The sequence below is a fragment of the Ahaetulla prasina genome, chromosome 1, assembly GCF_028640845.1.
Source record: "Ahaetulla prasina isolate Xishuangbanna chromosome 1, ASM2864084v1, whole genome shotgun sequence".
Classification (NCBI taxonomy): domain Eukaryota; kingdom Metazoa; phylum Chordata; class Lepidosauria; order Squamata; family Colubridae; genus Ahaetulla; species Ahaetulla prasina.
Window position 1 is genome coordinate 27,123,175 of NC_080539.1, and position 22,356 is coordinate 27,145,530.

The following is a 22,356-nucleotide window of genomic DNA, read 5'->3' on the forward strand; positions in this document are numbered from 1 at the left end:
ATTATTGGAGACTATTCCTTTGGTATGCCATGAAAGGAAAGGGGTTGGTGCGCGAGTGAGTGTTAGCGCAGAGGTCTTCAAACTTGGCCGCTTTAAGACTTGTGGACTTCAACTCCCAGAATTCTTCAGCCAGCTCCAGCTGGCTGGAGAATTCTGGGAGTTGAAGTCCACAAGCCTTAAAACGGCCAAGTTTGAAGACCTCTGCGCTAGGCGTTTCATGTATCGACCTCCGAATGCTTGTTTTAATAAAATTTATACTTCCGTCACCTCTGATTGTGTAAAATAATAATTATACTGTTGCAACATTTAAGTGGCATTAATTAAAGTTTAACAGTGGCTGCCCTGATAATTGGCTGATACGGAGGAAAAGCTTCGGTCGGATGCAGACAGAAAGCGCCCCCTTCCTCCTGGTAAAGCGGCCTCCGCTGTGAGTGGGAAAGGACGGGAAAAGGGTCGCTGCTGAGATTACGAGCCTAAATTATAGGCAGTCTTAATCTTCGGAGTAAAGGTAGAGAGATGTGGATGTATTCTGAGTCTCAAGGGAGGAACACACTCTACTTTTTTAAAAAAACATTTTCTAAACAAAACAAGTCTTAAAGCATTTTTTAAAACTAAAAAATGTAAACTTAAAATGCAAACTCAGAAAGAAAATTTTTTATATTTTATACTTATCTATAGCCATTGGTTTACCATTGATATGTAATGAACATTACATTAACATCTTTAACATTCAACGATTTCTCCATACATCAGGTAATATACATTCATGCAGCATCCCAATATATGCTGAATGATCACATTATCACATCAGATACTTCTCAATTTTTTATACCTTCAACATAAAAAAGGTATGCAGACTTTCAGATACATATTCTGAGGTCTAAAAATACACTAAATATAATTTTTGATAAATCAACTTTTCATGAAACTCTTGAGGAATTTTTTTAGTACAATCATCTTCCATTTGTAACCCGATATTTTACTCTTAATAATAACATTAAAATTTGTTGATATTTTAATTTTCTGTATAATCTGTCCAGAGAAATATAATAAATCAGAAATGTAATAAAAATATACTGCTCTTATGATTATTCATAGCTCCATCTCAGCTTAACTGTTCCTTCAGTCCTTTTTCTGTTATAAGACCAGCCAACCTACATAGAATTTTAATTAAAAGCATGAAAAGATCTCTATCTAGAAGAATCTCCAGTTCTTTACTGCTCTTGCACTAATTTAAATTGTGTATTTGCTTTGCATCACGTGTACTGTACATTTGGTTTCCTTTACAGTGGAACTCTTCGGGAATCTGAAGGATGGGGTAGAAATTTTCTAAATTACACATTTATTGTATAAATACAGTTTTGTTTCCTTCCCATTCATTTATACATCTGTGTAAAATATACCTAAAGGAAATCATCAATAAAATATTTGTAAAATGTACATCAATCAAATTGTAATATTCATTTTGATAACACTAATTTTGCTCCCAAAACTATCTATTGCATCTATACATTTGATTTCGTTATGTGCCATCATGTTAAGAGTTGACTTTTAGCAACTTTTTTCCCCATGGTGATTTTCTTCAAACTCAATGTGCTGTATATAATCCATTCAACTTGCTCCTGGTTATCCTCTTTCCTTTCTCTACCTTTCCTAGCATTAGCACCTTCTCCAGAGAACTAGATTTTTGCATAATGTATCCAATGTATCCAAAATAGGGTAATACACTCTTGGTGTTTCCCCAAGAATACCTCCCCCACACATTGAGGCAGCATATCAGGACTATAGACTTAATTATTTCAGTTTAGTGTGACATATCAAGACATGATTTTATGAGTAAATGGTTGCTCATTTTCTGGTACTGTATCCTGATATTTCTATATTACTACTTCTGTCCAGTTCTTCAGAGGTGAAGGTATCTGCTCTGTACTGTACTGAGTAGTTCACAAGCACAAGGGGTTGACTGGACTTTTTTACATGTAAATAACTGATCTGGCTTATAGAATAGAATAGAATAGAATAGAATAGAATTTTTTATTGGCCAAGTGTGATTGTTGATATTTTAATGCACACAAGGAATTTGTCTTGGTGCATATGCTCTGTGTACATAAAAGAAAAGATACGTTCATCAAGGTACAACATTTACAGCACAAATGATGGTCAATATATCAATATATCAATATCAATATAAATCATATGTCAATATATCAATATATTTATATCAATATAAATCATAAGGATTGCCAGCAACAAAGTTACAGTCATACAGTTATAAGTGGAAAGAGATTGGTGATGAGAACGAAGAGAAGATTAATAGTAGTGCAGATTTAGTAAATAGTTTGACAGTGTTGAGGGAATTATTTGTTTAGCAGAGTGATGGCCTTCGGGGAAAAAACTGTTCTTGTGTCTAGTTGTTCTGGTGTGCAGTGCTCTATAGCGTCGTTTTGAGGGTAGGAGTTGAAACAGTTTATGTCCTGGATGTGAGGGATCTGTAAATATTTTCACGGCCCTCTTCTTGATTCGTGCAGTATATAGGTCCACAATGGAAGGCAGGTTGGTAGCAATTATTTTTTCTGCAGTTCTAATTATCCTCTGAAGTCTGTGTCTTTCTTGTTGGGTTGCAGAACCGAACCAGACAGTTATAGAAGTGCAAATGACAGATTCAATAATTCCTCTGTAGAACTGAATCAGCAGCTCCTTGGGACCCTTGCATAGGTCTTTGGAGACTCAAGATGTTGTAGGATGTAGTGCAGAGCCATATTAACTATTTTCATAAATCTCATGCTTGTGGAGTTTGTCTTTCCTTTGGTGTTCTTTGGAAGGAAAGGCAGTTCCTATCTTCTATGGGAATTTCAGTCTCCCATACTCTTTTCATCCATGCTTTATGTGCGGTCTTTCTCTCTATATGTGCATATGTGTATATTGGCTAACTCCATTAATTTTAAAGACACAAATCACATAAAATTCCAAAAATGGGTTGATTGAAGTTTAGAATGAGGAATAAGGTGAAGAAAGGACAAGGTGTGGTCAATCCGTATTTCTTCCATATAGCTGAAAAAATTATCTGCTTTTGGGTCCAGTAGTTTCTCCATCTGAGAAAAAGAAGGAGCAGCAGCTATTTATTTATTTAAACAATTTACAGTATACGGCTTATGCTGCTCGTATAACTCTGAGTGGCTGACAATACATTAAAACTATACAATATTGCTCCTCCAAAGTATAATAAAAGTCCACACTTCCATTCAAACAATGGCAGAGGGATATTTTCAAGTTTACATGGCAAGGGAAAAAACCAAGAATTGGATATAAACTACTGCAAGATGCTAAGGAAAAAGGGGTTTTATTTTGATGCTTGTTTGATTTGGCTAAAAGAGTGGGTGAACCTCCGGAACAAGAGGCCACTTGATTTAGAAGGTCATAAATTAAGGTTTGGATGGCAAAGTGGTATGTCAAAGTAAATGTTGATTTTAAGAACCATTTTGTTAGACGTGCCATACCAAGAGTTTGGAATAAATACAAAACAAGTTTTTCTAGGAAGATGCCTCTTTGGGTGTCTTCCCAGAAAGCCTTTTACACCAAAGAAATGGTGGTGAAGCTGGACCGGTGGACTTATGGTAAAATAATATATTTTAATTTTGGTGATCACACCCTCTAGTCTAAGGAAGAGTTAGACCCAGATGGTCGTGTCTGCCATTGATTTACATACTTATAATTGAAAGAAAGATTTAAATTACATAAAAAGAGTTATGCGTTTGACTTCGTTAAAAATGAATTGGAAATCTTACTGTGGTATTGATGAACATATCATTGCAAAGGTTTATAAAACTTTATTGAAATTGAATTTGGAAAATGAACATGTAAAATATGGTATGATTCAGTGGGCAAGGAATTTTGGATATAATGTGATGCTTGACTAATGAGAGAATATGTGGACAAAAGGTTTTAAATTTACATTAAATTATAATTTAAAAGAAAATTTCTATAAGATGATGTATCACTGGTATTTTAACACCAGAGAAGTTATCCAGAACGTATAACAGTATTTCAAATGAATGTTGGAAATCTAAATGTAAAGGGACTTTTACCATTTATGGCGGGTACGTGATAAAGCAAAGAAATATTGGAGTAGGACTTTTACTGTATTACATAAAATTATTAAAGTGAATATAAAGATAAAACCAGAAACTTTTCTTTCGGGCTCAATAGAAAAAAACTTGGAAAAAAATGTGGAACTTTGATGTTACATGTGTTGTTGGCAACAAGATTGCTTTATGCACAAAAATGGAAGGGCATTTTGATTGCCGCAATGGACAAATGGCTGCAAAAGTTGATGGAGTTAGCAGACATGGCTAATTTGACTGTTTTGATCAAAGAAAAGAATAAATACTTTTGTTTCTACTTGGAAACCATTTCTGGACTTTGTGCTTGAGGTGGAAAAGAATGAAGCTTTGATTTGGGGTTTTACTGTCTAGATAGATTAATTGTTATAGAAATAGCCAGTTTATATTATTATGAAAAAGTAAAAAGTTGAGGTTTGATGTTAATGCATTATTCTACTGCACCAGAGGGAGTTGGAAGTCAACACCTTTCCCCCCCCCTTCTTTTCTACACTTCTCTCTTCTCCTTTCCCTCCTTTTTGTTTTACTATTTGTTCCTTTTATTTTTGTATTTTTTATTATAACCTAATAAAAACTGTAAAACAGAACAAAAGTCCACCCCTGTTATCTTGCAATTATTCAGCTTGGCTACTTAACATTCTGATTAAACACTTAAAAGAATGTCTAAGTCCTTATGTCATACATAATTCCTTATATCAATATTTGTTATCTATATTAAATATTTAAAGTATATATATAGATGATATGCAGTGTCTATTAGTATACCACATACAGGTATACAGGTAGTCTCAACTTTTGTCCGGTCTCTTAGACCCTGAAAAAGCTCCTTATGACCCAAATCCAAAATTTCACATCTGGATCACCCCGAGGTCATGTTGCTGGACACTCAGCAAGCAACCCCCATTTACAACTGTTTGCAGCTTCCTGTCCTATGATTTATGATGTTTTTGCTTTTACAGTTTCTGGTAAAAATGCCCCATAGAGAGCAATGACTTTGCTTAATGACCTCGGTATTTGTGGCGGTCATTTCACTGCAAACAAGGTAATAAAAATCATCCCTGGTCATGTGGGGACTTGCTTTATAGCCATCACCACCTATGACTGTAATTGTGGGGCTCAATAACAGTTGTAACACAAGGACCTGTATGATAGAGGAGATATGAAGTAACATTAATTTCATCACACTTCAAAATGTTACCTTAAAAGTTTCCTTTTGAAGCAGGATTAGTGAAGAATGTAGCCTCTAAATCATTCTGCCCACATTTTATAATAAAATCAGTTTGCCCTAGTTCAAAGCTGACTCTTATCATAGACGTTACTGATCAAGCATATTGCCTGCCTTACAGCAATGTAAGTGAAAGAGGTCTCACAAATACTTTGCAGAGTCCTGGCAATTGTTTGAAGTGATTCATATGTGCTATCAGTTGTAATTGTTCAATACTTTGTAAAGAGGGGACAGATGATCTTTTTACATTGTGGGTGGGTGGGGGTTGTTGCCAATGTCTGGGAAATGCAGTGTACAATGATCAATGTCATCAACCTGTTGTAGTCCACCAGCAGTCTGCGGAGCTAGCAGTGGAGTCGGACAGTGAGGAGGCTGGAGAGGACCATGGGCCAGTCCTGGACTCTGGGGAAGGTCTAGACGAGGACTCTGCGTTGGAGGCAGAGATGGGGCCAGGGCCATCTGGGAGTGATGTCTCCAGAGGCAGACAGCAGAGAGGCAGAGAAACAGGAAGAGCCTGTTCCTAGTGCACACATGCGAAGAGTCTGCCAGAAGGTAAGAGCAGCTAAAAAAAGGACAACTCGGGAGTAAGGCCAGGAGATGATTGGCCCCTCCCATAAGGCTTAAAAGAGCAGCAAAGGCTCTTGGGCTCTTTGTAGGAAAGCAACGTTGCTACATTTGTTTCTAGTTGGCATCTTGTGGGGCTTTGTTAAGAAAAGTCTTTGGCAGGGTGCCAAAGAAGATAAAGGTTTGTGATAAGATCAAAGTACTTTTTCTGAAGGACTTGTTTTGGAATTAATTTGGACTAAGCTGGGAATGAAGTAATTCCCAGCTTTTATAATAAAATAGGGTTGTTTAAGACTGATTGTGTCTTTTATGTCTAAGTGAGCCTAGGTCATAACAGAAGCAGATGGGACTGACTTGGGGGGCAGGTATTTGGAGCGATTATCTTAAGGTGTGCAAAATTTATGAAAAGATTTCACACACATGCTTTATTTCCTTTTTTTCAAAATGCAAAAGAATGCTCTGTTCACTTTCAGAAATTTGTCAAATACATTACTTGGGGAGCAGGGGAGCCTGCATGTGGCTTGTGATTTCCTATTACTGAGGTTTTAAAAAGGACTATTTTTCTCCATATTACACAGAGGCTGAAGACCTCACAGTGGGTTCATGATAATGTTGAGATATGAAGAAGGGATTTCCTGATTTGTCAAAAAAGGGCTTCAGAGTTACTCAAAAACTCCAAGAAAAATCATTTGACTCTGTTGTCCCTCACTCTACTGCCCCCAAATATCTCAAAATCTGGTATTACAGCTTCAAGAAGAAAACTTACCTGGCTTCAATGTCCCGGGAAGAGGTAGAACTTTTTGGTCAAGGTGGTTCTGTCCTTTGAGGGCATCTGACATGGGTTGCTTGCAAAATGGTCCATCACCTGTAATATGGAAGGTACAGAAACAAAGGCTGGTGAGTGCATGTCCAAGAAAGTCAAGTATCCCCATCTAAAAGTTAGTAATATTTTATCAGCTTATACATGCTCACTTTACAAACTACACATTGTCGAACAGGGGTGTCAAACTCAAGGCCTGTGCGCTGGATCCGGCCCATGGGATCCTTAGATCTGGCCTATGGTGCCGCTCAGGAAACAGCACATGGTGCCTCTGCAAGGGAAAATGGAGCTCAGGAGGGCCGTGTGCAGCCCACCCAGGCTCCGTTTTTGGCACGGCAGCCTCCTGAAGCCCCCTGCCAGCAAAAACAGAGCTTGGGGAGGCTGTGCGAGCTGGCCATGCCCCCCTGGCCAAACACAACCCTGATGCAGCAATCAATGAGATAGAGTTTGACACCCCTGTTGTAGAAGAATCAGATTAGATTACAGTAACCAATTTCATTGTATATATGATGTACAATGACAATAATGGCTATACTATACGAGTAGGCAAAATCAGAAAGAATAATTGACAACTTTTAAAACTAATGATTGTATCTTATGGCATAGCGTATTATAGTTATTAGTTGATAGGTGTTCGACATGGAATCTTCATCTGCATAACCCTCTTTCTTTTGCCCTCATCTCATCCCAACCTATTTAAATTCCACATCAGTCAGGTGACTCCATGGACCTGATGAAATGAGTTGCAGTTCACAAAAGCTTATCGCTTAAAATAAAGGTTTTACAGGACTCTTATGATGGAATGCTTAATAGACCTTGAAACACAGAGGAAGCAGCAAGTTCTTAAGGTCTGTTACAAAACACATTTTTGAATAGGAGGGAAGCATGAGAAACAGACTCAGAGTAACTCCATCTTAAGTATGTCTAAGTATATTTAATCATGTAGTATGGCTGTATTACTATTCTTCTCATCTGTTCTACTACCTCATTATTGTGATTATTATTACAGATAGTCTTAGACTCATAACTGTTTAGTGACCATTCAGTGAACGGCACTAAAAAAAGTGACTCATGGCCATTTTTCACTTATACCCTTTGTAGCATCCCCATGATCATGTGATCAAAATTCAGATGCTTGGCAACTGATTTAGGTCTGACCGTTGTTGTGTCCTAAGCTCACGTTATCACCTTTTGCAATCTTTTGACAAGCAAAATCAATGGGGAACTCAGATTCACTTAACAACCATGTTACCTACTTACCAACTGCAGTTATTCACTTTACAATTGTGGCAAGAAAGGTCATAAAATAGGGAAATATTCACTTAAAATGTCTCACCTAACAACAGGACTAAACTTTGTTATTACAATTATTAATACTTTGTTGTTTTGCATGTACACTGAGAGCTTATACACCAGACACAAATTCCTTCTGTCTAACCATACTTGGCCAATAAAGCTATTCTGTTCTGTTCTGTTCTGTTCTGTTCTGTTCTGTTCTATTCTATTCTATTAATAATAATAATAATAATAATAATAATAATAATAATAATAATAATAATAATAATATTATTATTATTATTTAATTTTTATACCGCCCTTCTCCCGAAGGACTCAGGGCGGTGAACAGCCAAATAAAACAATACAATATATTACAATAAAAACTATTTAAAAAACTTATTCCATATGGCCTAAATTTAAATATAAAATACATAATATAAAAATAAACCACATTTAAAACGAATTAAAAACCCCTATTAAGCCAGTCCTGCTCGGAAGAATAGGTATGTTTTCAGCTCGTGGTGAAAAGTCTGGAGGTCAGGAAGTTGTCGAAGTCCTGGGGGAAGCTCGTTCCAGAGGGTAGGTGCCCCCACCGAGAAGGCTCTCCCCCTGGGGGTCGCCAGCCGACACTGTTTGGCTGACGGCACCCTCAGGAGACCCTCTATGGGAGCGTGCAGTCGGTGGGAGGCATGTGGTAGCAGAAGGCGGTCCCGAAGATATCCCGGTCCTATGCCATGGAGCGCTTTAAAGGTGATAACCAACACCTTGAAGTGCACCCGGAAGACCACAGGTAGCCAGTGCAGCCTGCGCAGGGTTGGTGTTATATGGGAGCCACGAGTGGCTCCCTCTATCACCACAAGAGCTCCATCCTGAACCAACTGAAGCCTCCGGGTGCTCCCCAAGGGGAGCCCCATGTAGAGAGCATTGCAGTAGTCCAGGCGAGAAGTGATGAGGGCATGAGTGACCGTGCATAAGGCATCCCGGTCTAGAAAGGGGCGCAACTGGCGGACCAGGCGGACCTGGTAAAAAGCTCTCCTGAAGACGGTCGCCAAATGATCTTCAAAAGACAACCGTCCATCCAGGAGAACACCCAGATTGCGCATCCTCTCCATTGGGGCCAATGATTCGCCCCCAACAGTCAGCCGCGGTTGCAGCTGGCTGTACTGGGATGCCGGCATTCCATTCCATTCCATGCCACTCCACACTAGATATAAATATATTGTATAGGGAAAATACTTTGTAAGGTTTTCACGATTCTGTTACATTATTCCACTAGCAAAAAATGATCTTTCCAGAAATCCACATGATTCTTGTTTCCTGAGCTTGCTAACCTCATGGGGATGGACAATGGGGAAACCAGACAGAGAAGCTATATAGCCAGGTTTACTATTATCATCCAAAAACTGAATATAGATAAAGAAGGGATGCAAAAATTTGAAGGACAGTTCAGAACCACCACAGAATTAAGGTACCTTGGATCATATTCTCAAAGGATTTTTTTTATTTGTACAGCTTGATTTCTAAAGTTATTTAGTTATTAGAAGTAGAATACGATGGATAATTTTGATCAGTTTTAATGATAAAATTGATGCCATGATAGCAGCTCTTTGTTAGCTTTCCTCCAATTGGATGGCTTGCTGGCTAGAATTAAGGGAGTTGAAACCCCAGATTTTTGAAGATGGGGAATGAAGGGAGTTGATGCCAAAAAAAAAAAAAAGGCTCTTGTTCTTTTTTTGGGACAAGCATTTTTGTCCATCAGCCAATTTTATTTTATTTTATCCTCACCAGAATTACAAAAAGCAAATCTTTAAACACAATCTACATGATAAATCTCTGCAATTTTCTTGCAACCGGATTATTAAATGATACAAGTTTGCAGAATCTGCCTATGTTCTTCAATTCCGTTGTGGACTCTTTAAGTTTTGAACATGAGATTTAATTACTAATGGCAGGAAGAAAGAAACAGGAGCTAAAAAAAATACATGATTTAGGGCCACTAACAGCAATAGCAGTTAGACTTATAGTATATACCGCTTCATAATGCTTTACAGCCCTTGCTAAGCTTTTTACAGAATAGGCATATTGGCCCCAACAGTCGGGGTCCTCATTTAACTGACCTCTGAAGTATGGATCGAACTCCCGGTGAGGATCGAACTCCTGGCAGTGGGCAGAGTTAGCCTGGAATACAGCATTCTAATCACTGTGCCACCATGGGTCCTAATGTCATTCCAAAGTGGGTCTTTAACAAAAGAACTTCATTCCAAACATGAGAGCCTTGTGTAGAAAGACTTGAGCAGACCTACCTTCCGGAAGACCTCTTCCAAATTGCAATTCCAGGCATGTTTCTTGATAGTATCTATTAGCTGGTTGATGAAGAGTGATCCAGTTTCAGGGTGTCTCCAGGATACATGATCTAAACAGACAATAATGATTTAGCAATAATGATTCTTCACTATGACAGACTTCTCTACATAACAAACTTTAAACCTATACAGATAGTCTTCGACCTATGACAGTAACGTGCAGCTGTGCAGACCATATTAGGGAAGCAGAATGGAGTGCTCCATTCCCAGAAGCGGACACCATTTCAGCATGACTTCAAGAAATTGTGGGTGTGCCAAAAATGGCAGCTATTTCCCAGAGGCAGCCAAGAGGCACAGGGACAGGTGGCCTACCCTCCTTCCCCAATATGAGGTCTGGAGACCTTCAAATAGGTATGAGTAAGTGGGGAGCAGGCCCAAGGCCTATAGAATAGAATAGAATAGAATTTTTATTGGCCAAGTGTGATTGGACACATAAGGAATTTGTCTTGGTGCATATGCTCTCAGTGTACATAAAAAAAAAGATACCTTCATCAAGGTACAACATTTACAACACAAATGATGGTCATAGGGTACAAATTTAACACTTAACGATACAATACTTAATGATAATCATAGGGTACAAATAAGCAATCAGGAACAATCAATATCAATATAAATCATAAGGATTACCAGCAACAAAGTTACAGTCACAGTCATAAGTGGAAAGAGATTGGTGATGGGAACAATAAGATTAATAGTAGTGCAGATTTAGTAAATAGTTTGACAGTGTTGAGGGAATTATTTGTGGGGACTTAGCAGGGTGGGCTGGATAGCTTATGGTTCAGTTATTATACAACAAGGTTAGTTCATACTACATACTCATTTTTGTTCATGCTGATCAGATTTCTGGTAGCTTAATTTATTGGGCAGACCCAATCTCTTTGGGTGGGATGTGGTTCAATATATTGTCAAATCCGCGAATCTATCTACCTCACACGGTTGCTCTGGTGATGATAAAGAAGAGGAGGAAAGAGTATTACTATGTTCTTCACCGTGAGTTAGTTACAAAATAATAAAAGTGGGAAAAAATTTTATAAATTAATGACTGAATGACTAGGCCTTTTACAGCAAGCATGCCAGTGAATTTCTGATACTTAGCAAAGAGTTCCAGATCAGCTTTTCTTAACTGATTACTTGCCAATCTTTGACGGACAGCTTTGTGAACTGTATTACTAAGGCAGTAATTCTTTTCATTTCTGTTCTGCTTTGGATCCCTACTTAGCAATTTTCTTGTAACAGTCTCTTACCAGGGGTGGTGGAATATAGGCAGATGAAGTCACTCTCCACATGTACTCTCTGAACGGCATCAGTTTGCAATTGCTTGATGTCGTGTGAATCAGACTGGAGAGAGGCAGCAGTAGATGCAGCTGAGTCTTCCACATTTTCCACCATATACCCTCGTTGGTCTGAAGAAACAAAATGGGGGAATCAACAATCATTATCAAAAGCCTCTGATAGAATGGTGGTTACTCACACAAGGCTATGATCATCGTAAAAGTACAGCATAGTCTTTGGTTCCTGACAGGTTTCAATGAAGTGAATTGCCAAGGTTTAAGATAAGGTTCAAAATTAGTTTTTTCCAACTACTGCATTGCCATTTATGGAAAGTCATTATTCCAACACACCTGAAGATCACAGGTCTTATGGAGATAAATACTATCAGCAATAAATAGCTACACATCAGTTGCCAAGATCAGATATTGGTATAGAGCAGAAGTGGGGAACAAGTCCCAGAATTCCTGAAGCAGCATGGGTGACTCAGGAATTCTGGGAGCTGAAGTCCACAAGTCATAAAAGGGCCATAGTTCCCCACCCAGGTATACAAGTTGCTTGGTCTAGTTAGATTACGTGCAAGAGACTATATGTTCCTGCCAAACACTCTTCTGCCTTCTTTCCTCCCCAGATCTCAACTTCAGCAACCTACCACCACGACATGCTTGAATAATGACCACCTTGGGCTTTCCCCTCAAAGCTGGGCAATTTATGTTGTTGAAGGTGGAGAAGACAGTCTTGATGGAGAAGATGTCAGTGTGTTTGTCTTTTGAATGGACTCCATAAAGATTGTCCTGATAGCCATGAGACATCAATACCACATACATCCCATCTGAAGTCTTGTGCTCTTCCCGAGCTGCAAAATTCTTCAAGCAAGTGGTTATACCCTGAAAGCAATGAAAAAGGAAGGTGGCTCAGGAGTGGAAATGGAGTTTCTAACTCACTATGCACTCATTATTAGAATTGAGAAGAATGGGGGTAGCCTTCTTGCAATTGCACTATATTTAAATTATTATTCAAGCTAGCAAAAATTCAATGCAGAAACTATTACTAGCTTTTTCTCTCTAGATTTGAATGGGAGGACTGTGCAGCAAATCTCCACATCTGAGATTTGTGAAGACCATCGCAAATCTGTAATATGCTGATGGGTCCTATTTTCACACCCGAATGGAAGGCTGACCTCATCATGCCCCCCAGAAGGGAAAAAACCAAACATTCTGGCCAGTATAGTATTATATTATCACTGGAAAGCTAGCTTCCTCAACTTTGTTTTTTGGAGAAACAATTATGGGAGATGAAAAAGAAGCAATATCCTGGCAGCTGAAATTTAAAAAAAGTAGTCCAGGACAGAAATTCAATTACCAATTCAGGAACATTTTTCCTTATACTAGATTAGATATAAACAACATGGTAACCTACAGTTTGGAGTTGAGGTCCCATCAACTCCAATCAACATGGCCATGAGACAGGGCTTGCTGGGTTTATAATTTAAAACATCCACTTTTTCTACATCTGTGCTAAATATTATTGCATAGGTAGTTTACAATATTGCTATCCTTTATTCAATTTTGAAGCTGCCTAGGTCCAATTAACTATGGGCAGCTAGTATTAATACACGTATTAAAGGGCAAAAACAAAACTTCCACACCCATTCCTTGAATCTTTAGGTTTCACTAGATTTTTTTCCTTGAGTAACAAATTGAATTTTACTCTGTAAACTTAACTTTTTTTTTTTACCTGTGAGCTTAAATTGGTCTCTGTTTCCACATTGTATCCCAGATCGTCTAGGAGAAGCGTCATCTGTTCCAAGTCTACGTCAGCCCCCTTTCTATCACTCAAGTAATCAAATCTGATGTTGCAGATTATTAAGGCCAGGCGCGTACGAGTCTTGCGATCATTGATAGGGTAGATCTGCATGGGGAAACATAAAAGTGATTCTTGTCCTGAACTATAGTTATGCCAAGCATCCATCTAGTTTAGGGCTCTCCCAATTCTTATCAATCCGAGCCAGTGGTGGGGGATCCTGGAAACTAGTTCGGTAACATTTGAATGATCTTGATGGTGCTGCAAAATCTACAAACAAGGCTAAGAGATACAATGGTTTTGCTATTACACAAAATTTAGTGTTCAGAGATTATTTGAATCTGAAGATTTGTTCCATTTAACCATAAATATAAAATTGCTAAAACACACCCAAAATAGTCTAACTTCCTGTTTGCCATAGTGGGTGGCTAGGCACTTGAGGAAGCCCACAAGCTTGATTTGAAGGCAAGACTTTCCTTTTGTTCCACTTCATGTAACCAGCAGCAAATATTCAGAGAGCATGACAATTCTGTGAAGCCACAAAGTCCATGAGTTCAGTCTCTCAGGACCTCCAGGTATTTAAGTATGCAGAGATTACAGATTAACAGAGTTGGAAGGGACAGAGTTGTAGGTCATCTAATCCAACTAGGAGATCCTACACCATTTCTGACCGATGGCAGTCGTTACATCTTGAAAGCTTCCAGTGATGAAGCTCCCACAACTTCTGAAGGCAAGCTACTCTATTGGTTGTCTACTTTAAAGCCAATGAAGGTATTGTGGTCACATTATATTTAAACTCCCTTAATTTCATGTTGTCTGTTTTATTTGTGTTAGATATGAAACAACAGAGGATTCCTAGCTCATTTTTTTTTGCTTTAGAAATAAAACAAGGTAATATTTCTAAAAGCCAAGATGAGGAGAATTTAAGCTATATTCAACATTTCTGCTACAAAATATGAATGTTCAGTTCACATCTGTGGCTACCTTTACAGCAGTTGCTGCATGCAATAAAGTGCAGTGTTTAAGTCAAGTCTTGAATAGATCTAAATAGGTCTGCCAACTCACCTCGGTGCCTTCACTAGTCTGTATTTGCTGAAATACATTCTGAGGACAAAGCCTGATCCCATTTTTAGATTCCAGTAACTGGACCTCTTCCTCTGAGATGTTACCTTTTTTTGGCTGGCCAACTGGAGATGGGAAGAAAGTTGAACACCAGATTTAGCTTTTTTACCACAGTGAATTATTAAATATTAAAAGTCGGGCCTTTTAAATTACTAAATTACAGCCCCTAGCAGCCTGTCAGAAGGGCATTGGGAATTGTAGTACATTACAGGGACGCTTGTTTTCCTGTCAGCTCCAACAGGAACAAAAATCAGTTACCAATTAGCAAGTCTGGGCCCTCAGAAAGAGCATGTCCTCCAGCTTATTGACTCCACTGCCATAGCAGATGTAAAAAACTTGCAGAAAATTAAGCAGCATGAACAGAGCTGCTGGCAAAGGATAGCTGCGAAGATCTTGGCCTTTCCTCCTACAAAGCCTACAAGATACTCACTTGAAATCTAGCTGATAGCCTACCAATTTTTCTGATTCTTGTGGCCTAACCTCCAATCTATCCCTTCAAATTATTTATTCATTTAAGAAAATTTATATGGCTGCCCAACTCAGTCTCAGTTGAAGTGAGCAATTGAGAAAAAAAAGCAGACCGGTTTCTGATCCATACTACCGTCTAGTATGATGATAGCGAACCTACGATATGTGTCACAAGCGACACACCCTGTCATTTTTGGTAACACTCTTAGGAGTGGCATGAGAATGTTATGTACTCTCGCACTACCTCTGGATCTAGTGGGAGGGCCCTGCTCTTGTGCAAACTCTGGAGTCCCTGAAAATCATGTTAGAATGTCTTGCATGGTTTTTGGAGGTTCCAGAGGCCCTGTAATAGTAGGACCCACTCACATGATTTCCACTGAGTTCAGAAGCTGCGTAAGAGTAAGTGGCCTCCGCAGCCTTCAAAAAGCATGGGAAATGCTCATACAGTTTCTATAGTCTCCAGACACCACACAAGAATGTGGTATGGTCTCACACGGCTTCTGGACCTCCTAGAAATCGTACAAAACGGCTCTGCCTCACCCAGCCTCTGGAGCCTCAAAAAAGGGTGCAAGAATGGGATATGCTTTCCTGTTCTTTTCAGAGAAGGCCACTCAAGAGCATTCTCCAAAGATTTCAGGCATCATGCAACCTCAGATAGAGAGACAAAGACAAATAGGAAAATATTTGCCATTATGTGAGTTTTTATTTATTTTATTACATTTATATGCTATTCCAAATAACACTTTGTTAAGAATTGTTTCTCCTTTGTCCAATGGGGAGGGCACCAGCAAAGTCAAGTTAGGCTTTTTCTGAAGTTTTGACACGCCGAGCCCAAAAGGTTCGCCGTCACTGTCCTAGTCCAAAAAAGAAAATAAAGGAGAGTTTTTATAAGATACAATGAAGCTAATTAAAAATTGGAAGGCACCCAAATTTTATATCTTAGTATATAGAAACATTCTTAAGAATGTGCTCCTAAAAAACAGGGAAATATCGTATTATGGTAAAGTTTCCTTTCAAATTAACTTATTACACCAAATCTAACCAGCCCAAACAGTTTGGGGCACAATACAAAGCTTTTGCATGGACCACCGTAATAAAATTAGGGAGAGAGGCCAGTAATTTTGGCCCAAAGCTTAATGATATGCTATAAGAACACAAGTACCAGCAGGAAAGGTTTGGAGATCCAGTTGTTCAGCTAAGAAAGTATTTCGGGCCAGGATGGAGTCGATAAAGAGGCGGCTAGCGTCAGGCCCCTTTTTTCTCACATTATCAATCAAAATTCTTGCTTGGTCCTGTGTCTTATCGTTCACATTCACTCCTTCCACCTCTTCATCGTCCATGATTCCCTTACAGAGCAGATCATCCAAGAGTTGGCTGATGATAGATTTGTTAACACGCTTTATAAACTCTGCGCGCACTTCTCCCAACTTCTTGTCTGTAAGGAAAACAAGTGCATTTTTCTAAATTTATCACTCTGACTTTAAGTACAACTATATTGAAATACAGGTAGGCTTGACTTAGTCAGTTCAAAGTTACAATGTCCTTGGAACAATTGGCTTATCACCTTCATTCACTTTTAGGATTGTTGAACAACTTCTGCACTCATGTGATTGCAGTTTGGGCAATTGGCAACCTGCCTGTATTTAAAATTGGTTGTAGCAGTCTGCAGTCAAGTAGTAGTAATTTGCTATCTTTTTTTTTGCTAACGGCTGACAAAAAAAAAAGCCCATTGGGGAAGCTGGATTGGTTAGCTCAGTTTTCTGCCCAGAGAACCCTTAAGTGGTTAAGTGTGACCAATGACTGGATTTTATGTATTATTAAATTAACATAGGATTCTGCAGAAAGTGAAAAAAGTGATGCTGGACTCTTGATCTAATCACAATTCCTTATATATACACACACACTCAGATATTGTTCCTACAACAGTTAAATCCCACCAGTAGCTGATTTGTGCAACATGCTAAGCCTGTCTAGTGTTAATCTGAGTTTGCCTTTTTAGTTTTTTTAAAATTTTATTTTATTTTGTCACAACAGTATACACAAACAATTGTCATAGATAAAACAACATGTACTGAAGAAAATATATAAGTAAAAAATATGCATCAATAATATTAATTTGATATAATGAAGGGAACAATAGGACAGGAACGGTAGGCACTATTGTGCTCTTATGCACGCCCCTTAATTTACATGCTCTTAATTTACATTAATTTACATTAATTTACAATGCTCTTAATTTACATGCTCTTATGCACGCCCCTTAATCCTAGTTTAGGATGTAAAAGCTGTATATTTTGGTTAATTTATTCTTTATTTTATATAAGCACAGAAAAAAGGTTAATTCAGGAACCCAATAAACATGCTATATGAAAAGGGCTCCATTTCCCCCCCTACTGCATAACCAAATACTTTGATAGATATTACTGACAAAATATAGGAATAAATGACCCCAGGAAAACTGAAATTAGTTTGGGGGAAAGAAGAGAAATGTAGGTATCAGTTCCTTATCCCTTAAAGATATTCAGTGAAAATCTAGTCCCATCTTAATTTGAGTTGTCCTCTGCATTTGGCTGCTAGACCCTGAAAAAAATAAGGAATCTTTTCCCTTTATGGTCAATCAGACTTGGCTAATGTCGAAGTGGAAAGCCATGGCTCAAGTGAGAGAGAATAGTGAGGTAAATGAACATCAGTTGTGGAGGGTAACCTCTTCCCTGAAAAGCAACAGGTAGGATCTGTTTATGAAGTTACTTTATACTGAGTCAATTCATTGGTCCAATGTATTAGTCCAAACTACATTGTCTCTGCTAGGAATCCCCAAGCTTTGGGTTGGAATGAACATTTGAAATTTTTAGAGCATGCTATAGAACGGTGTTTCTCAGCCGTGCCACCTTTAAGATTCTCAACCTTGGCAGCTTCAACTCCCCGAATCTCCTAGTCAGCAAGCTAGGGAAACACTGTTGTAGACGCCAACAAAATCACGGAGGAAGGTTTGCCCAATTGCAAATACTCTGCACTAATGGGCAATCACTACCACCGTTTATTCAAAGGTATACGGTGAGTCCTTAACATGCAGGCTCACTTCCAGACAAAACAATGAGTTGCTCTCCTTCGGTACTTTCTATCTATATACGATCCTGCCAGAGTCTTGATTTAAAATCCTGATCTTTGTACACGGGAAGGCAGCCAAAGCAACCCGCTTTAGGAATAAAGTTCTTTTTTGCACGTTGCAAGATCCAGAGTGGGTGGAAAAAGGAAGGGGCCCTCTTCCCATAATACATGTAAAAAAAATGCAGCGGAAAAGAGCGATAAGGAAACAGTAAAATGGCCATTCCCGCTCTTTCAGGATTGAAGGTTTTAAGAAGAAGAAAAAGGGTGGGAGAGGGGTAGAGAAGTATCAATGATCTTACCTGCCATGATCCCTCAGCTGATACTGGGCAGCGATGGCAGGGAAGGAAAAAGCTCAAGAGTCAGCAGCAGTTCCCGTTTTGGGCAATTGTGAAAGTGAAAGAACTCACACCCATTGTTTCCTTTTCCCGCCCATGAACTGAACAGGAGGAAAAAGCTGGCCCCAACCGCCGTGGGAAAGCCACTGGATACAACGGGCTGTTATATTTCATGAAGTTTTTGGTCTCGGCTGCTTTCCTTGTTATTTTCACCATATAAGAGGGGAAGGACGTTGCAAAACGTTTTCCAACTCTTGAAAATGATTCAATCTCCTGTTTTCTGTGTTTGAAATGTTCAGCTCAATGGATTCCTTATTTGGAAGCATTTGTCCGGTCAAGCTGCTGGAAAGGAAATTCCGATTTCTATGTCAGCTGACATAAGAAGAATCCCTTCCTCTCAGCCAGATCTGGATGTTTGTGGTCTCCTTCCCTTGTTTCCCCCCCCCCCCCACTCCTTTTATGCTCTTCTTTTTTTAGGTTGCAAGCCAAGAGGTAGACATAAAAATCTTCAAACAAGAACAGAACTGTAGAAGTTTCTTGGATGAGAAATTAAACCTCTTCAAAGAAAAACAAAGTCCATTTCCCTTTGGGAAAACCGTGAGCTGGATGACTGAGAATCTCCACAGATATTCAGACGAAAGAATACGCTCTCAAAGTGATGAACAAATATTTTTTAAAATATATATATAGACAATGAATAAAACTACATATCACAGAGAAAACAGCTAGGATATTAACAGCTGATTATTTAATTGGTTGCTCAACAAATCTGTACTCTGCTACAAAATGTTAAAAGGTTTGTTGCAGTGGGGCCAAATAGCCTTTCGGAACATTTTATTTCACAACTGCTACATCAAAATGAAAAATATTCTTTCCTGTACCCTCCTCCTCCTCCTCTCCAGTGGAGTAAGATAGGTTTTTGATCCCAAACTCTTTTGGCCTTTTAAAATAGTTAGAAGTACAATGACTTTTCAAGTATTTGAGTCAAATTTAGAACAAGGTAGCAATCAGGAAAAATTCTATTTCTAGTATTTTAATACGTTCAGTGGGACTGAACTCATCAAGTACTCCTTAAAAAAGAGTGATAGTGCCTGAATAAGACGTTTACTTGTTCACACTCTTCCCTCAAATGGAATAGGACTTTGCTTTCTTCTTGCTGTGGTCTAAAGGGATGCAAAGAATTGTGGGATTCACTTCACCGGACAAAGATTTTGCACCATGCCAGTTTGGTGTAAGTAGTGTTGAAGGTGCTGGACTAGAAACGAGGAGACTGTGGGTCCTAAGCCTCCCTTAGGCATGAAAAGCAGTTGGGTGACTTTGGGTTGGAATGAACATTTGAAATTTTTAGAGCATGCTATAGAACCGTGCCACCTTTAAGATTCTCAACCTTGGCAGCTTCAACTCCCCGAATCTCCTAGTCAGCAAGCTAGGGAAACACTGTTGTAGACGCCAACAAAATCATGGAGGAAGGTTTGCCCAATTGCAAATACTCTGCACTAATGGGCAATCACTACCACCGTTTATTCAAAGGTATACTGGTGAGTCCCTAACATGCAGGCTCACTTCCAGACAAAACAATGAGTTGTAATCACCTCCAGCTGCAGTTGCTCTCCTTCGGTACTTTCTATCTATATACGATCCTGCCAGAGTCTTGATTTAAAATCCTGATCTTTGTACACGGGAAGGCAGCCAAAGCAACCCGCTTTAGGAATAAAGTTCTTTTTTGCACGTTGCAAGATCCAGAGTGGGTGGAAAAAGGAAGGGGCCTCTTCCCATAATACATGTAAAAAAAATGCAGCGGAAAAGAGCGATAAGGAAACAGTAAAATGGCCATTCCCGCTCTTTCAGGATTGAAGGTTTTAAGAAGAAAAAGGGTGGGAGAGGGGTAGAGAAGTATCAATGATCTTACCTGCCATGATCCCTCAGCTGATACTGGGCAGCGATGGCAGGGAAGGAAAAAGCTCAAGAGACAGCAGCAGTTCCAGTTTTGGGCAATTGTGAAAGTGAAAGAACTCACACCCATTGTTTCCTTTTCCCGCCCATGAATTGAACAGGAGGAAAAAGCTGGCCCCAACCGCCGTGGGAGTATCCTGGAAACACAATCATTTCGCGGAAAGCCACTGGATACAACAGGCTGTTATATTTCATGAAGTTTTTGGTCTCGGCTGCTTTCCTTGTTATTTTCACCATATAAGAGGGGAAGGACGTTGCAAAACGTTTTCCAACTCTTGAAAATGATTCAATCTCCTGTTTTCTGTGTTTGAAATGTTCAGCTCAATGGATTCCTTATTTGGAAGCATTTGTCCGGTCAAGCTGCTGGAAAGGAAATTCCGATTTCTATGTCAGCTGACATAAGAAGAATCCCTTCCTCTCAGCCAGATCTGGATGTTTGTGGTCTCCTTCCCTTGTTTCCCCCCCCCACTCCTTTTATGCTCTTCTTTTTTTAGGTTGCAAGCCAAGAGGTAGACATAAAAATCTTCAAACAAGAACAGAACTGTAAAAGTTTCTTGGATGAGAAATTAAACCTCTTCAAAGAAAAACAAAGTCCATTTCCCTTTGGGAAAACCGTGAGCTGGATGACTGAGAATCTCCACAGATATTCAGACGAAAGAATACGCTCTCAAAGTGATGAACAAATATTTTTTAAAATATATATATAGACAATGAATAAAACTACATATCACAGAGAAAACAGCTAGGATATTAACAGCTGATTATTTAATTGGTTGCTCAACAAATCTGTACTCTGCTACAAAATGTTAAAAGGTTTGTTGCAGTGGGGCCAAATAGCCTTTCGGAACATTTTATTTCACAACTGCTACATCAAAAGGAAAAATATTCTTTCCTGTACCCTCCTCCTCCTCCTCTCCAGTGGAGTAAGATAGGTTTTTGATCCCAAACTCTTTTGGCCTTTTAAAATAGTTAAAAATACAATGACTTTTCAAGTATTTGAGTCAAATTTAGAACAAGGTAGCAATCAGGAAAAATTCTATTTCTAGTATTTTAATATGTTCAGTGGGACTGAACTCATCAAGTACTCCTTAAAAAAGAGTGATAGTGCCTGAATAAGACGTTTACTTGTTCACACTCTTCCCTCAAATGGAATAGGACTTTGCTTTCTTCTTGCTGTGGTCTAAAGGGATGCAAAGAATTGTGGGATTCACTTCACCGGACAAAGATTTTGCACCATGCCAGTTTGGTGTAAGTAGTGTTGAAGGTGCTGGACTAGAAACGAGGAGACTGTGGGTCCTAAGCCTCCCTTAGGCATGAAAAGCAATTGGGTGACTTTGGGTTGGTCACACTCTTGTCAGCCCAAGCCACCTCACATGGTTCTTGGGGAAAATAGGTGGCAGAAATACTGTATAGGTAGTCCTCGATTTATGATCATAACCGAACCCATAACTTCAGTTGTAAGTCATGGCTGCACCCAATTTTGATCTTTTTTGTGGCAGCCATTAAATGAATGCGGCAGTCATTAAGCAAAACCATTGTTCACTATAGTTTTCTGATGGAAACTTGATGTAATGCATGCTTGTGGGAAGAATATCATAAATTGCAGTTATGCCACCATGGAAAGCTACCAATAGTTCTAAATGCCGGCCAGCTGCCAAGTGCCCAAAATATGGTCGTGGGGAAGTCAACATTTCAAAACCTGGTCCCATTTTCAGGGTCTTTTGTAAGTTCGAATAATTACTAATCTAAGGCCATAAACTGCCTCTTTTGCTGATATTTTTAGTTGATCCTCTTTCACTAACTATTTTTAAATTGCATTGCACACTTTTCCATAGTTTTTTCTAAAATAACATACTATTTTGAATTGTTAATATTACTCCAAAATATTTAACTTTCTTTTCAATTTTAAAAGCCATGTTTGGCCTTA

The 22,356-nt window shown here is 38.9% G+C and overlaps 1 protein-coding gene across 3 annotated transcripts; it reads right to left on the bottom strand.

Annotated features, from left to right (window-relative positions):
- Positions 1–718: 718 nt before the first annotated feature.
- On the bottom strand, positions 719–20,737 carry LOC131188892 (caspase-1-like). Of its 3 annotated transcripts, none has more exons than XM_058164536.1 (9): positions 20,386–20,737; positions 16,196–16,468; positions 14,509–14,630; positions 13,378–13,551; positions 12,293–12,527; positions 11,616–11,774; positions 10,309–10,418; positions 6,674–6,772; positions 719–3,092 (listed from the first exon to the last, which is right to left on the bottom strand). In XM_058164536.1, the coding sequence occupies exons 1-8, from the start codon at positions 20,390–20,392 to the stop codon at positions 6,680–6,682; spliced, it is 1,173 nt and encodes a 390-aa protein (XP_058020519.1). In that variant the 5' UTR covers positions 20,393–20,737; the 3' UTR covers positions 719–3,092; positions 6,674–6,679. The 3 variants fall into 3 exon arrangements, with proteins under 3 accessions (XP_058020519.1, XP_058020518.1, XP_058020520.1); XM_058164535.1 differs by lacking the exon at positions 20,386–20,737 and adding an exon at positions 18,441–18,795 and having other exon boundaries at positions 722–3,092; XM_058164537.1 differs by lacking the exons at positions 719–3,092; positions 6,674–6,772; positions 10,309–10,418; positions 20,386–20,737 and adding exons at positions 11,178–11,312; positions 18,441–18,797.
- Between the last annotated feature and the right edge of the window lie 1,619 nt (positions 20,738–22,356).

Bases quoted from the DNA above. Each gene is read 5' to 3' on its own strand.
- LOC131188892 (XM_058164536.1), bottom strand. The intron at 13,552-14,508 runs GTGAGTTGGCAG...TTCCCCATGCAG, and splicing joins AGACTAGTGAAGGCACCGAG to ATCTACCCTATCAATGATCG. The intron at 11,775-12,292 runs GTAGGTTGCTGA...TTGTTTCTTCAG, and splicing joins TATTCAAGCATGTCGTGGTG to ACCAACGAGGGTATATGGTG.